Source organism: Orbicella franksi, chromosome 3 (assembly GCF_964199315.1).
Source record: "Orbicella franksi chromosome 3, jaOrbFran1.1, whole genome shotgun sequence".
NCBI classification, from domain to species: Eukaryota; Metazoa; Cnidaria; class Anthozoa; order Scleractinia; family Merulinidae; genus Orbicella; species Orbicella franksi.
The window spans coordinates 12,121,531-12,138,206 of record NC_138147.1 but is presented as its reverse complement, the minus strand read 5'-3'; the positions used below and the strand labels follow the sequence as shown (position 1 = coordinate 12,138,206).

Genomic DNA, 16,676 nt, shown 5'->3' with positions numbered 1-16,676 from the left:
GTAAGGATGCGCAATGCAAATGTGAGGAATGACCTTAACTGCAAGAAACAGTGTCGCAAATTGCGTCTAAATCTATTTGTAATGATCGATGATTATGGACTAGACCAGGAACACGGAATGGTCCAAAATACTCTTACAAAATTGAACCCTAACCGTTAACCGCACCCTAAGAAAACAAAGAAACTTAATTACTATCAACTGTTTACTATAGATGGTGTAGTCTGCCTGTGAAATATTCTTTATTTGAGGGAGAGTGATTTAAACTTTAACGAGCGAGCACTGCACGAACAACTAGTTTGTTCATCATCATCATGAATTACATGATCTGTAGATAGTGGTTAATGATTACATTCGCATGCATGTGCAAGTTTTTGTAGACTCCCTTTTCCCGCCTTGGTTTAACCCTTATATGCAGAGTGGGGAAGGGAGAGTTTAGGGACTGAACTTTTGTGTTCCGGATTCATATTCCTTGTTACAATAATTCTTCTTATTTAACTTCAGCTACTTTTTATTTTCAGTTCTTTTTATTGTTTCGAAAAGATCGTAATCGTATTACGGAAAAGGGAAATTAGTATAAAATTTTATCGGTAATCTTGGATGGGGGCAAGTTCCGATTTCTTGTCATTAAAGCTTACTCGTCGCCGCTGTTACGTTTCCTGTGAAAAAGGCAGTCAGCTGGAGATAAATATCCACGGTATAAACAAAACGATACGATTCGTCAGGGATGCCTGGCTTAACTCCCTGAATATCGATTTCATTTGTTTTCTGATCTTGATTAAGGAGATGGCTGTCGAAAAAAGAGCTAACAAGTTCCAACTTGCTGCCGCAGCCCTCCTGAAGTCCACTATCCATCGCTCCAATACACGGAGGGTGACAACTCTACTAAAAGTTTTCAAACGTTATCGGGTAGTAGCATTGTTTAGAAAAGCATGTGTGATATTTCCGATGTTTTTGTTTTTGTGTTTTTCAGTCAGTTTTGTTATCTCTTTTTATATATAATTATACTCTTATTTCCCAGTAGAGTCTTTCCGATAGATATATCACAAATACTACTCTGTTAATTCGAGAGTAGATTGTTATGAGAAAATTCGCCGTTCCACAGACATTTCTTTATTATTTGGAAAATTATAGAAAAAACCTAACGGTAGCCTCTTTTCAGTTAACAGCTAGAAATCTAAAGTTATTGTTCTACTTTGTACTTTGCCGACTCTTTGTACACCTGAGCGTGTGCAACGCTGTTCCACTAACTTTCGTTTGGAAAACAAGTAGTTCGTTATCGGGTCATTTGAGTTTCTTTTATTATTAAAATCTACTTTCCGTTCCCCCAGAGACTAGCGAGCTGAACTACTTTTCACTAATGAAGTTTTATTAGTTTTCTCGGAGGTTAGCCAGCTGAACTACTTTTCACTAATGGAGTTTTGATGCTTTCTATTCATAGGATAATTTTTCCTTGCTGTCGGTAACACCAATTCAGAATTTCAAATTTAAGTATCTCACTTTTAATTTCCTAAGTTTGTTCTATCTTAATCTCAGCCTGTGTAATTTTAATCCTAGCACTCTATTTTTAATTTTGGAAGCCTCGTGGTGTTGATTAGAATTCGCTTCCTTAATTAAGTACTTTCCACTCGTATTGTATACTTGAAGTTACATTAGCATATTGTAGACACTTGACGTGTAAAGGATGATATATAAGCAAGTACGTTTGTAAAGATTATTCGATTTTACAGCGGCTACTCCACCGAGTATGTCAATTTCACCCTCGACGTTATAGTGTGCAGAATAAACTACTGTTGGACCAAGTTATGTCTCTTCCTTGACGTCCGTAGTGAAGACCATTGAAGTAGATCCTCGTGTACCATGAAATCGTGACGAATTTCCGTTCCCGCAGCCAAGCAGTGCTCTCCAGAGTTAGATTCCCCCCAATTGTCAGTTCAAGTGTCCGTTCAGTCCGAAATTTACAGTGTTGCAGGAAAAACTTATCGTCACAGTAGTTTACCGAGAAAACCTATTGTCACAAGATAAAATTAAAGTTCTCAGTGTACGTACATATGGGTTATTGACCCAGCGTGAGGTCAAGATGGCTGGATAATTGGCCAAGTTTTGGGTCGTTTATGGATTGAGATAGAGTCGAGGTCCCAACACGCCAAAAAAAAAAAAAAAGAAAAGCAATGATAATAAATAAATAATAATAATAAAAAAAAATGGAACCAAGCCAATATCCAGCTACGTATACCGAACACACTTGGTCAATAAAGGATTTATTATATGGGATAAAGAGCGCCAAAGCCAATTATCTAGTTTGCCCGCTCAGCTCAGGGGTCTATCCCGTACTAGAATATACCAGGAGCCATAATGGCATACTGGGTAGCCAGTCCTTGTAGATTGTTTACATTCCACGACCTCACAATTTTTTTTTCGCTTTCTCAAAAGTTCCGTTCCGTAATTTGGGCGCCTTCCGATTCGCCTGATTGCCTCCAACAACTATCAAACGAAACGCTTGTTTTAGCCTCATCGGTACTTTAGAATTTATGGCCTTCGTCGCGATTTAAGGCGCGAGATTGGCACGAGAAGGTTCGCACAACACGCAACGACACGCGAACACGCGCAGTCCACGCGCAGCGCGCACGTTTTTGTTTTCCTCTGTACAGTGAAATCGCGGACTCATCTTCGCCATTTCCTGAAAAAAGAGATTATCGACGAAGGACAGCAATATGAAATGAAATACGAGATTTTGGTTCCTTTTAGAGTTCATTGTCGTCGTCAGCAATACTGTTAAATCTTCATTAACTACATTTGCTTCTTTTCCTTTCAAAGGTAAGGTTTCAGCGTGATTTATTGCGCAATGAAGTCCAAAGTATGTCCGTTTGATTGTACAGTCTCGCAAAATTATATTGCGTAGCACGTAAAAGATGCCGTTATTTCTGGTGGTGGGAATGTTTTCACGATGAATTACTTTAGCGAGAAAGTATTGATGGTATGTTGACAAGTGGCCTTGGATATTTCCGCTGCTGAGGAGAGGCCAAATCATTTTTTTGCTGTGTTTCGTGAGTGTTGCTTATTTTTGAAGACCTTACACGATCAAAAGAGTTCTTCATTATATCCTAGATTCAACCAACCGTACGTCAAATTATCCATTTAACCCTCTGGCCTTTTCTTATTGTATGGAAAGGTATTTAAACTTAATAAGTTGTAAAGATAAACTAATATTTGTACGTGCATGTATGTAACATAAAACTATTACATGCTCTGTCCTATTTTGGCGGTAACTTGAGAATTCAGTTGTCAAATGTCCCAAACCGTAACTATTGAACGTTTCTTACTCAGACGATTCGTGCGAAATTTCTGTAGCTGGATATTATGTTTAAGTTTGCATTTGCAATTGGCAAACTAAAGGTTTCCGACATGATATTTATTATGAAATGTTCAATTGTTTTCCAGACGAGTTAAAGATAGCATATTGGGGGCAACTTCTCAACATATCTCGAAGCCCAGGTAAAACAGGTAGTGTGCTAAACATTGTAAAAATTCCTATTTCTGTATGGCACTATCATTTTGTGGGTTATTGACAAAACATGAGCTATTTCACAGAAAATGCACCTTGCAAAAAGCATTCCCCCATTGACCAGTTTTCAGAGTCCCAGAAATAAAGTCAGTAGAATACAGTAAACAAAATCAGCATTAAAAATTACACCTATTCCCCCATAGTAGCCAAGAAGTAGAAGAATCACAGGCTGTTCAGAAGCAATTTGGAATGTATTGATTTGAATGACTGAAGCTTGCTTCCAGCCAGGACGTCTACTCAAATGAACAATTATTTATAAAGCAATAAGTTAGAAATAATAAAATGTCTTTATGAATGGAGGTGTCCATAGGACACCTGGATGCCCATGTGGTTAAAAACGTGGATTGAAGTGTTGGGCATTTTTTTGGTTGGTGATATTTGGTGATGACTGCAGGTCAACGGGTGGTAACATCTGTTTAAAAAGTTGTGGTTACAGGCTCAGAGCTACCCTAAATTTTCTAAGCAATGTAGAGGCTCTGAGCTTGGCCTGCGACAATTATTTTAGAGACTTGCCTAAAAGTTGCATTTAAAGTGCCACTGAAACGAAATTTTTGTATGTGAGCTTTTTGCTTAGTAATAAAGTTTCAACCTTACTTGGAAACACTGCAAACTTTTTTTTCGCATGCGGTAAGTGAAAACTGCTTTTTCAGCCGTTCGAAGTTGGCTGGTTAAGCCCAAAATTGGCGGCCATTTTGGCGCAGCCAAAACAGCCTAGTGACGTCACTGGTTGTATTACTCTCATGCTGCGCTGAAAATTTAGAGTGATTATGGGAGAAGAGATTACTGTTCGAAGCCCCCCAAAAAACATCTTAAGGACATCTCAGAGCTGTAAAGCAGATAATCACAGTAGCCTTAGACATGAAGAGGTCGAGAGTCGATCCTGGGGCTTTCCAGTCTATTTAATTGGATATTTGCAGGATATTTTATGTAAGCAAGCAAACGAGTGGGAGTTCTTAGATCGCAAAATGATCGGGACTCTTGGTGAAATGCCAGCACTCAATTAAACAATATCTACACTCATAAAGTAAAAAAGACATGAAAACAAGAGAAAGCGGCTTTTGAAAATATTATCCGGACTGCTGCTGCACGAATCGCAGCAACAACGCTTCGAGTTTTCGAGTTGCTTCGCTTCGAGGAAACCGGACGCTTTGTGAGTTTCACGGCAGACGAGATTGTGCCACTACCTTTAGTCCAGTTGTATCTGCTACATCCTACAAGTTATCACAACAGCAACAATTTAAGAAACCCTCGTCTTTTATATGAGGGAGCGAATTTAAACTATAAAGGTAAACTAAGCTGCCATGACCCTACAGGTATGTTTTCAGGAAACGAGAGAAAGCGTGACAATGTCGGCGGCGAAAGGTCATATATGCAAATTAGTTCAAATTCTGTTTAATGAACCTTCGAAAGGAGTGTAAACTAGTGATGTTTTAACGAATTGTTTTGAACTTGGATATTATTAAATGAAGATCATAGACATAAGTATGTGCTAAAGAACTCAAAGTAATCCATCGGCCGTGAAATATTGCAATTGGGAGATACGTGTAAAAGAGAAGCGAAATTCCCGCTTTGTTTACACTGATACGTATGCGGCGATAAAGCAAACCCTGCTGCGGATCACAATTTTCAAAGATACATTTTGTCTACCACAAGAACTCTCACTTATTAGTATCATAAAAAGATGCCCTCAGTGTGCAAAGAAGTACTCGACTCAAAGCTTGTGGACCGTTAATAACTTCGTGATTGTGCGGATGGCTGATGCGCTTACGGCTTTTAATGCAGTAAAGTTGCCGAGGATATATTCGGACCTTGTTAATAGACCTAAGATAAACGTGAGAATCCAAATTTCAGAACCAGGCTGAAAACAGACGACGAAATGTCGTGTTTAGGTTTCAGGACGTGATATAAAAGTTGCCACACTCATCTTCGAAATCTCCAATCGAGTACTCAAGATGTTCAAAAAGCATACTGAGCTGTTATAATCTGTAGCATTTATTCTGGTGAATCTACACTCTCTGGCGCCCTCCAACATTTATGATGTGTATTTCCTGTCAAGGCTGGACAGAAATTACAAGGTAGAAAACTAGTAGGTATCGACAATATGAAGAATAAACTTGAATAACTCAAGTGAAAACAAGAGAGAATCTATAGCGCTTCTTGCGTAAATACAACCAGTGACGTCACAAGGTCCTTAAACTCGGTTCCAGAGCCCGGACACAGTTTTGCTCCAAAAAGTCGATTTCAACATCTAAAAAAAGCACTTTCCGTTAGGATTTGGCAGAAATAAAGTTCACCATTACTTTAAGCACGTTTGAAACTATAGATTGGGATAAAAAAAGAGAGTACGAAAATTTCGTTTCAGTGGCACTTTAACATGCAGCTGTCATTGATAGTAATAGTTTACAGGTGTGGATCAGCTGAAGCACATTGTTTTTCAAAGTGGGCTAAGCATTCCAACCAGCATTGAAATTTTATAACGTGGCATCAACTTTGCTGATCTATCATCTCAACATGTAATCTGTTCTGACTCAGTCAAGGGTGGTAAGGAGTTTGGTGTTTAATGTAGAGTAATCCACACAAAAATTGCCCTGTACTATCAGGTTTGCGTGCACAAGTACCATGCACTCCTTAAATAAACCTATTTGTTCATTCACACATACATACAATACAACAATACTTTATTTAGACATGTCACATCGAAGAGCTGTACAACTACGGTACACTTCATTGATACACAAAAAAAAATTATCATTTATAAGGTTGAAATAAAAAAAAAAAGAAAAAACTGATTTACATGTTTTTTCACAGATTACATGTATTTTATAAATTAAATTACTACTTTTGTGTAGTAGTTTTGTGTAGTGTAGTGGCATTTATGTTATGGCTCTGATACCAAGTGGAAGGCAATAGGCCCTTTGCAGCTAAGCCATCACATGACCTATTTTTCATAATATTATGGGCTATGACTTGACGAATACCAGAAATGGTAAAAGCATGTCGAAAATATCAAAATGGCCAAGTTCGAGACCCCCATCTTTAAAGAATAAGATTTCATGATGGTCTGAATTTTTAAAGGAATAAGAAGATTTGTATGGAGAAAATTATTGGAGAGCAAGGCCTTGCTCTCCAGCAACATTTTCCATACAAATCCTCTAAATTTTCCAAAAATTCAAACTGTCGTATAAACTTACTCTTTACTTCCAGGGGTCTCAAACTTGGGCATTTTGGTATTTTCGATGCACCCTTTCCATTTCTGTCATTCTTTAAGTTATAGCCCATAATATAAAAAATTTCCTAGGAGAACTTTGGTCACGTGACCCCAGCTGCAAAGGGCCTATTCCATAAATGTGCCTCTCTGTAGCAGAAACTGTTTTAAAAAATCAGTACAGGGCTTGGCTATGTTAATTTGCCTTCTATATTTTATCATTTTTTATTTTATTTTTGTAAGTCCATAGTCTTTGCTGAAGGGTTAAAGAGACCTTTCAAGTACCCTATAAGGTTTTGTCTGTACATTTTGCTGTTTATTGCTGTGAAGACAGAATTTGTTTCTTAAATTTTCCCATTGACAAAGCCAAACAGATTTCCCTCTTATGGATTCTACAAGTTGGCTCATTGATGAATTGGGCTAAAAGCATGAAGTGTTGAAATACTGTAGGTTGGTTCTCATGGCAGAGTAAGCTGGCACCCATATTCACATGAGTACCTAAGGCTAGAGGCTTAAGGGGATTCCAGAGGGATGCTCCCCTAAAACATTTTTAGAAATTAGACTTAAATTCTGTGATGAAAATATATAAATTAATGTTTTAATTTTGCTTTCAAAAACTGTGAATAATTTATACAGCTATTTCTCACTAGCACAATGTGACTTCAGGAGAAAAAGTATTTTTACTGATCACAGCCTTTGTGAATGTGACTTTGTTATATTGTACTGTATTCAAAGGTTGTTGCAATTCAGTGACCCTTTTGACATGTAAAACATGCAGTGAAAGGTCATTTCATTGAAAAGGTGTACTTGTGCGTTGTGGTCGCGTAAAATGTCGTGTGCAAATGTTATGTAACAGCATCATTGATTGAGAGAGGGTCCTGGTAGCTACTTTCATAATGTAATTAATGCGTATGCAGTGCAATCAAACTGCACACTGCATTTGTCTCCTTAAGTGCAGGTGGGTACTTTACTCAGAACACATTAGGTTCCACTACCTAGGTCCTGGCTTATAATAAACCCCTGGGTAGTGCACAACACTTCTTTTGTGGTATCTAAATTCTTGGAATTTCAGGGAACACATAGTATACTGTAGATCAACCAACAGGGTGGTGAAATGACTGAGTTATCTTTCAAGTCTCTGTATTTTCTTACAAAAGTACTTTGAGAGACTAGCACAGAATTCAAGGGAGAAAGGGTGCACAAAAGAAAGGAAGGCTAGCAGTGGTAGTTTTAAATGGTGATGTCAAGTGTGTTATTTCTTTTACAGGCTGTACTGTAGCACCATGATTGATCCAAGGAACATGCCATGTGCTCAGGTGTGTCTGTCACGGCTGCTGCCAAAAGAACTTCCCCCAAATGCACAGGAACAGTATCACAACTATACTATCCAAAGGAAGAGTAGTTTGACCCTATTAAATGCAGCAAAAGACCCAACTGACGTTGTTGTGTCTTCTGTAAGTCCAGGGGACTTCTTGTTTGAATTAAGAGCAAGTGATCAATCGCACACTAATGCTACCTCATTAAATGTACCCAGGAACACCGTTGACGGTGTTGATACAAATACCCAGCATCTTCTGAACAACAGCACAAATGGGTACAATGCTTCTGCACAGAGTTCTCCTTCCAACCACTCTTGTATATCGACAGTAAATGATTGGGTGGACTTGAAACCTGGTAATGTACCTACCAACATGTCTACTAAACGAAGAAGCTCTGTGGCTTCATTGTCTTCTAGTCATTCATCAAGGAGCTCAAAAGGCAGGGAAATTGTCGCCTCTGTTTCTCTGACACCTGTAACATGGAAAAGACCAAGGTATACCACCAGACCATATGAGGACTGTATGCCTGAAACTGAACTTGAGTTGGATGAAATGTCAGATGTTACAGATGATTCCACACTGTCAGAGAGTAAAGATAACTTTCCTTATTGTATGAGAAAATATCTGGTAAGTGCATGTAACTTCTTGTGTGATGTATTTTCTTTTGTTAGATCGAACAGTTTTGTTTTGTGACTACCGTTGGACCCCACCAATCCTAACTTGGCTATTTCGAATTCCAACTCATTTCCCTTGGATTTGCCCTTCAATCATTTACTATCGATTATTTCAAACTACAACTATTTTGAGCTATTTTTCGTTTCCCCTGAGGGTTCGAAATAGTGGGATTCAACCGTATAGAGTTCTCCTGTAACAGTGTATGTACCCAGAGCTAGGATTTATCCTTAAGCATTTTATACCCTTAAAGAGACGGACATCAGTTCAACAGGCCTGGCAGTGCTTTACTTACGGTTTGGTTTGTGTAGCATGATGCAGTTACATGTAGGTGTAGAACTAGTTGTTTGACTTGTGAAGTTAAAGATATTACCAAGTCACACTCTAAAATAGAATGTCTTACTCCAGAACATACTGTATGTTCACAATATCCCTGGTGAAGGCTTGACTAACCATAGAAGATCTCTTTTCCTCTCATACTCAGCCAGTGTTATAAAAAAATAATAATCAATTTGTAAGTGTAAATTACTACTTAGTACTGGGATGTGGAAATGCATAAAAGATCTGAATGCATGTCCCAGGTTCACTGTTTTGTGTCACTATGCCTGGCCTCCTACTTAAGACATGCAGGCACAGAGCTATCTCAAGTGTCATTTTTATTTCTATTTATTTCTATATTTCTTCACATCAGAAACCTAAAGACTTTTCTTATGAAGAAGTGTCCGTGACATCAAACCTATCTACGTCAAATGCTTCTGAACAAGTGATGGATGAAAATAGAAATGCTTCAGGTTTTGCTTCACTCAGTGACCATGTCATGTATGGTTGTGAAGATATGTGGCCTGATCTTCATTGCTATTCACCCCCAGAAAGTCCAGATACTGAAGAAATTGAAACCACTACTTTAAACGAATTTTCTGAGGAAACCAGTGCATTGGAAGATCTGAATACAAGAACTCAGACTTGGACAGAAAGTGGAAAGCCAGGTACATTTTCATATTCCTTGCATTCTGACAAAGAACATTTCACTGGTGAACAAAATAGGCTTCTCTCTCCGGAGCCAAAGCTTGTACCACTCAATGGAAAAGAATATAAACACTGTAAAAGGAAAATGTCTTTCAATGAAACTGGCTTTAAAAGAAAATCCATATCTCCAAAGGGAGATCTTGTCGTCAAAGTCGAAGATGTCAGAGAGAAGTTAAAACCATGTGCCAGTGGGGGACTTACTGTTGTAACGAATTCTGCAACAGTACGATACACAAGTTCTGGACGTAAAATTGCTAATAACTATGCTGAAAAAGAACTTGCCAAGCTGTCCTTGGTGCGTGCACGTGACGCAGAGAAGAAAAAGCGTAAAGTACAAAGCAAGGTTCCAAAGGGCTCTACACAAGTGAGAAAACACCCGAACAAAAATCCCACTGGAAAGAGGAACAATCCCCTCTTGCGTTATGAGAACTTAAAGTTTTCTGAACTCAATACTATTCCCAGAATGTCTGTTAGGTACAAGGTAGCTTTTACAAAGTGGCCATTTGTATTTTCTGGTGCTTTGGACCTCATCAATCAAAGGCTTGTAAGTCAAAATGCATTCTGGGATTCAGTGAAATCCTGATGAAATTACATGATTGAAATAAATATTGTAGCTACAAATGGAATTTACTCTAATAGATGATTTACATGACGGCGTCATTTGACTACAACTACCAGAATCCTTCACTTTTTCTGTTTCTTATGTTAATCAGGGCAATTGTTATTTAAACCCCATTGGGACTTCCAAATTTAAATAATAAAGAAAAAACGAAAGGAATTCTGATAGTTATAGTCAAATGACGACAATGTGCAGATCTGCTATTGTTTGGTCAGTCTTGTCTCAGAAACCACAATCTCAAGAATTCAGCAAATCTCAATAAACATCTGCAAGATGATCAATTGAGACAAGTCTGATCTTTGTACCCGTGGTTACCAGTAGTACTGTGTACAACTTTTCCTCGTCTGTCCCCACATTGGCAGTGGCATACTGCACCATAGAATTCAAATTAGTTCTCAGTATCTGTCATGCTCTTGTACCAATATCTTCCCACTGTTGAAGAGAGAACATGTTATAAAATCCGATGATCACAGTGTCAAGACAATCCAATGATCACAGTATCAAAAACACGACTACTGTCATTATGTATTTTTCAAGACCCAAAATGATGGGCTAGTAAATGCAAATAATTTATGTATATTTGGTGTGATATCTAAAAGGGCCTGGCACCCCAAGATTATTGCTTTCAATTAGTCATAGTCGATTTCTTGAAGAATTAGCAAATTTGTGCCTCTTCCAAATAAACAAGAGCAAATATTTTGCTACTGTTGCTTGAACTTCTCTCCCAAAGCATAGTTAACAAAGTACAACACTGCTACAATACACTGTCAAGCAGTGCACCAAAAATACATCCATGAGGATCAAAATGTATTTTACCATTAACTTACTGTTCTCTCATGAAGAGTGGGAAGACACTTGACTCATTGTTTCCATGGTAACCACTGTGTAGTTGTAATCAAGTGCAGATGAATTGGAACTTTACTATTGAAAGTCAATTATTTAAAGAAAAGCAACTTGATGCAGAAAAATTATTTATGATAATTATTATCCTCAATAATTATATTTTAAATTATTCAAAATGCATATCTTGGTTATCAATGAAAGATCAACATGTTGTTGAAGGATCCTAAGGGCCCATTTACTGATCTTTTTGAGTTGTTGCCAAGGAACATTTATTCTCATATATCCTTGTCAATTTTAGGTAGTTCATAGTTAATAGAGGTAAATGGTTAGGAAGGGTGGTAAACATCAAAGAAGCAAACAAACAGGCTAAGATTTATGTTGGAGGGCCCTTGACCCTACACATCTTTTGTTTTATGCTAATCGACTATGCATGAATTACATAATCGCAATGCTTGTATTGGTTAGTTGTATGGGCACAGGTAACCCGGCACCTTTTGTATTTTGCCACGTTTTGTGCAGGGTCAACCCCTAAAATAGCAAACAAAAACATACAACAAAGAACTTTGCCAAGTTTCCTGACCATTTACCTAAATTAACTATGGTTAGTTCAGAATTGATTCATGTGTTTTAACTTTTTCGTGATCAGTAACACCAGCGATGATGTCGTCAGGCCATGCCCTTGGTCCTGTGACCAATTCTGAAAAATGTAAAGGCTCCCAAGCATATAACTTTATTGGGATTTTTTCATTGATTTAATATTTTAATTGTTTCATCTCTAAAATGTCAGATTTTGAGAGAATTTCAAAATATTGGAAAAAATTGTAATTTTCTGGCTCCAGCTGACTCCAGTAACCGGAGGTGACATTTTACCTCCTTATCAATGCACACAAGCATGCACATAAATTAGGTAATGGGCCTTTACACTCCTTTCATACATTTTCCTCTTTCATATAGTTCCCTTGTCCAGTGCAATTTTTAAAGGACAAATGACAAATCAGGATTTTATTAAAATTAACATATTATTTTATAAGTTATTTCCAGCAGAATGTTATAGTCACAGAAAGTTAAAGACATCTTTTTGGAAAGTTTTCTTGTACATAAGCATCCCCCTGGAGTGCAGAGGAATTTGAAATCGAAGTTTTTCCGAATATAAAGTTTATCTTTATGTGTGGAATAACTTTGTGAGAAGAAAGTTTAATTAATACATCTGTAGATGCTTGTTTTCTCTTAATCCTTTGCTTGCCAAGTAATCAACATATAACTTCTCAATGCAACATTAACACATTGTGAAGCAAACAGGTGATGAGAATGAAGGAATGATCAGCTACACATAGTGGAACTCCAGAGCTTCAGGCTTTACTTAAATCGAACATTGTGGCAATTATGAAACAGATTTTTATTTTTTTGAAATATGTTGGTCTTGGTCTGAAAGGGTCAGAGCGGTAGCAAGTGTACAAAATTTCACTATTTATTACAATAACGGCAGCTTCAAAAGATTTTAAATATTGTTAAAACATTGCGCTATGTGTAAAGACAGTAAAGTATTGTAAATAGCTGAGAATTAGAGTCATACAAGGAATTTTGGGTGAACCTGAAAGCGTCAAAGGAGAAAACAGAAACTTCAGTGTATTGTAAATAGATGAGGATCTGTGCAACATAAGGAAAGTTTGGCAAAGTGAGCTTTTCACTCACATAAGTGCCAAGGACGAAAAAGTAAATTTCACTCTGCAAGATATTGAAAAGCAGGCACCATCTTGCGAGAGTATTACATGCAATGGTGACATGCGTAGTTTTTGATCCCTATTCCGAAAAGAAGAGTCTCATTCTTTGATTTAAATGACTGACACTAGAAGAAAGGATTTTAGTTGTGCCTTTTATTTTTAATGTGACTCCACAATGTAGCACAGTGTGAAGGACAGCTTTTAAAGGGTAGATGTTGAACTGCAATACAGTCAAGGACATTACTTAAATCTTAAGTCTTGACCTAAAGTCGGGGATTCATTGTTGGGTTTTCTTGAGATAGTTTTAGCTATTCAGTATTCAAAAGAATACAACATTAATACGAACACTGTCGTATCTGTTTTGCGAACTTCAGAAGAGTTCACACATATAATAAATATATTTTTACAGGGATATTTTTCAGTAAAAGAATATGTTTTGCTGGTTTTGTGGTTACCTGATAATGACACTGAGTAAGTGAACACACTTACACCGGTTTTTTCTTTTTTTACCCCCACTTTTTCCCCCTCCTGATTTCTGAATTGCGATCTACTTAGCCTTGGTAAATTATCAAGCCAAAACATACTTTGTCATTATATTTTATGTGCTCCGCGATCTCCCCGCCTACATGTATAATCAAGTCGCAAACCCACAAAAAAGAAGGTGCATGTCTCCCATTAACCGAGGAAGTTAGGGATGAACCATTATTTTTATTCTTTTGAGGGGGAAGGCGTTGAGCAATTTTGGGGGTCATGAAATTTTTTTCTCACCTTTAGGTTGTGCATAAGTCTTTTGGTGGGCAGCTCGTGCAATATATATATTTTTTTAACATCAAAAAACAGGACCTGGATAGTAAAAAGTATTTACTCTTTGCTTCTTTTTCCCCGTGGCTCCCCGTGGCTCTCCTCGGCCTCGCAAGAGTGTGTTTGTTTGTTTGATTTTTAGCAGTTTCAACTGTGCATTAATTTTTCGGGTCAATTCCCCAAAACTACTACAAAACGTGCCCTAACTGCCAAAATAACCTCTCGACAACGGCCACTTGATCAACGACTTGCGAACAGTGTATACAACTACAATGAGCATTTTTCCGAAAAAGGACAGGTGTCATATTACATCCCTACCTCCCCATAACGACCACCTCTCTACAAAGGCCACTTTCCTCTGTCTCAAGGTGATCGTTGTGAGGAGGTACGACTGTAGTATTTTTATCCAATATCTGTTTGGATGAACGTTTCTGATGAGACGTAAGACAGTTTTATCCAAGAACATTGCTCGAAGTTGGATAGAAATGTTTAATCGTTTCAGTACAGCGACACAAATGTTTGATTGATTGATTGATTGATTGATTGATTGATGGATTGATTGATTGATTGATTGATTGATTGATTCATTCATTCTTTCTTTCTTTCTTTCATCTTTTTTTCTTTTTTTTTAATCAATTGATATCAAAGGAAGGCGGAGGCAGCCTTCCCTTGATCCAATGTACCTACCAAGTCGTGTCCAACATACCCAAATCATACTCATTACGTACGCCGACGAAGAAAGCTCAGAATAAACTGGAAACGAGCCTGTTGTTTAATTTGCGACGAGCTAACGCTCGAAACCTCAGCTTCACAAACTCGCTGACGTTAATGTTGCCTAGTTCCTAGGCCTCAATATTTCGCCGCTGTCAATCGTTTTTCGGTCACGTGGTCCAGGCCGTTCGCACCGAAATCAATTGACCGCAAAGGCCTGGGAGAAAGCCGTACAGGAACTAGATACATGCACTGAATGATTATCATTCTTGGTGAATATTGAAAGCAATCCTCCAAAACTCGTTTGCTGGCTCGACTGAGCAAAATTAGGCTCGCCACGCCATCTTTTTCTCTTTCACGTTACGTGACGAGCCCCGTAAGAAGTCTTCGTAGGAAGCTATCTCGACAGCTTACATAAGACAATCAGTTGGAAAACCCCCTTAATTAAGTAGACACTCTTGGAAGCTGAAAAGTTGTCCCTACTCCTGGTACTAGACTGTTTCATAATCCACAGTTTGAAACTGAAAACGAGGTGTAAGTAAAAATGCGTTTGACACGAGTTGTGTTCTGGTAAATCGCTGTCCCTTCAGATCGTTACATAGGGCGCATTTCAAACATCTTTCACATTGGTATCCTTTCGCCTTATCCATGGTAGAAGCAGTCCAGTCTCAACTCGTTCGTCGTTACCTATCAGGAGTTAAACGACCGTGAAGTACACCGTAGGGCCTGGTATCGGGTTTTGGTGATGTGGTGACGTCACATCTCACGTCGCATTAGGGAGAAACGGGATGGGAACGCATTGTTCGAGTATGCTCATAGCTTCACAGAGATCAAACACAAAATTCAGCGCCATAAGTGTGATAGAGTTTGAGAACTGATAATCCAGGATGGATAAAAATTATTGAATATGCAACATACGCAGCTTAATTTTTCATTGATTGTCTTCACTTTAAGCTTAAAAATAGAGGTTTGAAAATATAGTAATCAGTTATAAGCGGCAGTTTTGGCAGAAACTGCGCACGCAGCAAGTTTGACCGCTGTTGAGGTATTAGCCCCTTTGTTCATTGCAAGGCGTCTCCTCTTAAATTCCCTTTCATAAAGAAAATTCACGAACAGGAGACATAAACGAAAGTTATTTCAAGGCTCTTTAAGAAAATATTTGAAAAAATAAAGACATTGAGTAAAACATGGCAATGAATTGCATTTTTTGTGCTTCAGTTTACTTTCCATCTTGTTGCCTTTCGATGAAAGTAGTACATCCAAAGCATAACACCAAAATATGACTCAAGAAATGGGTTTATTTGGTGGTCTTCACAATTAAATATTACAGCATTTATTAATAGACACAGATTACTTCAACTTTCTAAAAAGGATTCTTTAAATTCCAACGAGGTTTTTTTCTAATTCTCACGATTATCATCTCTCTACTCAATACCATAAAACGATTTCGCACCTTGTCGAATACACGTGGTGGGTGCTTAACACTAAATCCAAGCGTTTCACTCTTAAATCCTTGATCTTTCCTTAATAATCTGTATACAGCTCAGCTGTGAGCAAAACTGACCAACCAAAAACAATTATTTAGCATTAGCTTAGAAGTTGCCTTCGCTAGTGCAACTTATGGTTATAATTCAAATCGAGCTCTTTGTATCACCGCATTGAAAGTATCAAGTGTGTTTAAAATGACAATTATTTGTCACCATCTGCCTCTATACAACTAATTGTAGCTACCTTGAACTTTATATTGTTTTCTTCAGGGGAGCTTGCATGCTCTTCAACTAACGTAACCTATCAGCAACTTGTAGCTAAATTCCTTGTTATAGTGTACTTGGTGATCTAGTTGGAGGAGGGGCTAATCTCATTACGTTTAGTGATTTTCAATCACCCACTTACTTTAGCTGCGAGTTCAGTCTGAACTTTGACACTCAAGTGAAAAAATTCTACAACTGCCACAACAAAAAAGATCATTTCGTACACTATACACCGCGTTCCATACTCTGCTTTTTGTTATCTGTTACCGTCTTGCTAAAAATGAACTAACTGTACTTTTCTATTTATTTTCTTTTTTGGTTTACCTTTACTCTCCATTGTTTGAGACCATTTATCCTGAGGTTTCGCTACATTTAGTCTAAAACCGCTTTGTACAGGAAAATTCCTGTAAAAATCTGAACAATATACACGTTAAATTCTTGCCTAA

At 37.8% G+C, this 16,676-nt stretch overlaps 1 protein-coding gene across 5 annotated transcripts in view; it reads left to right on the top strand.

Annotated features, from left to right (window-relative positions):
* Positions 1-13,413, top strand: part of LOC145481296 (uncharacterized) — a 147,681-nt gene extending 134,268 nt beyond the window's left edge. The window contains exons 1-4 of one of the 5 annotated variants that reach the window (XM_081459754.1): positions 1,078-2,814; positions 3,439-3,492; positions 8,035-8,713; positions 9,450-13,413. In XM_081459754.1, the coding sequence (XP_081315880.1) occupies positions 8,051-8,713; positions 9,450-10,367 (1,581 nt within the window). In that variant the 5' untranslated portion in view covers positions 1,078-2,814; positions 3,439-3,492; positions 8,035-8,050 and the 3' untranslated portion in view covers positions 10,368-13,413. The other 4 variants (XM_081459755.1, XM_081459753.1, XM_081459756.1 and 1 more) reach the window with 4 other exon arrangements.
* The last annotated feature ends 3,263 nt before the right edge of the window (positions 13,414-16,676 follow it).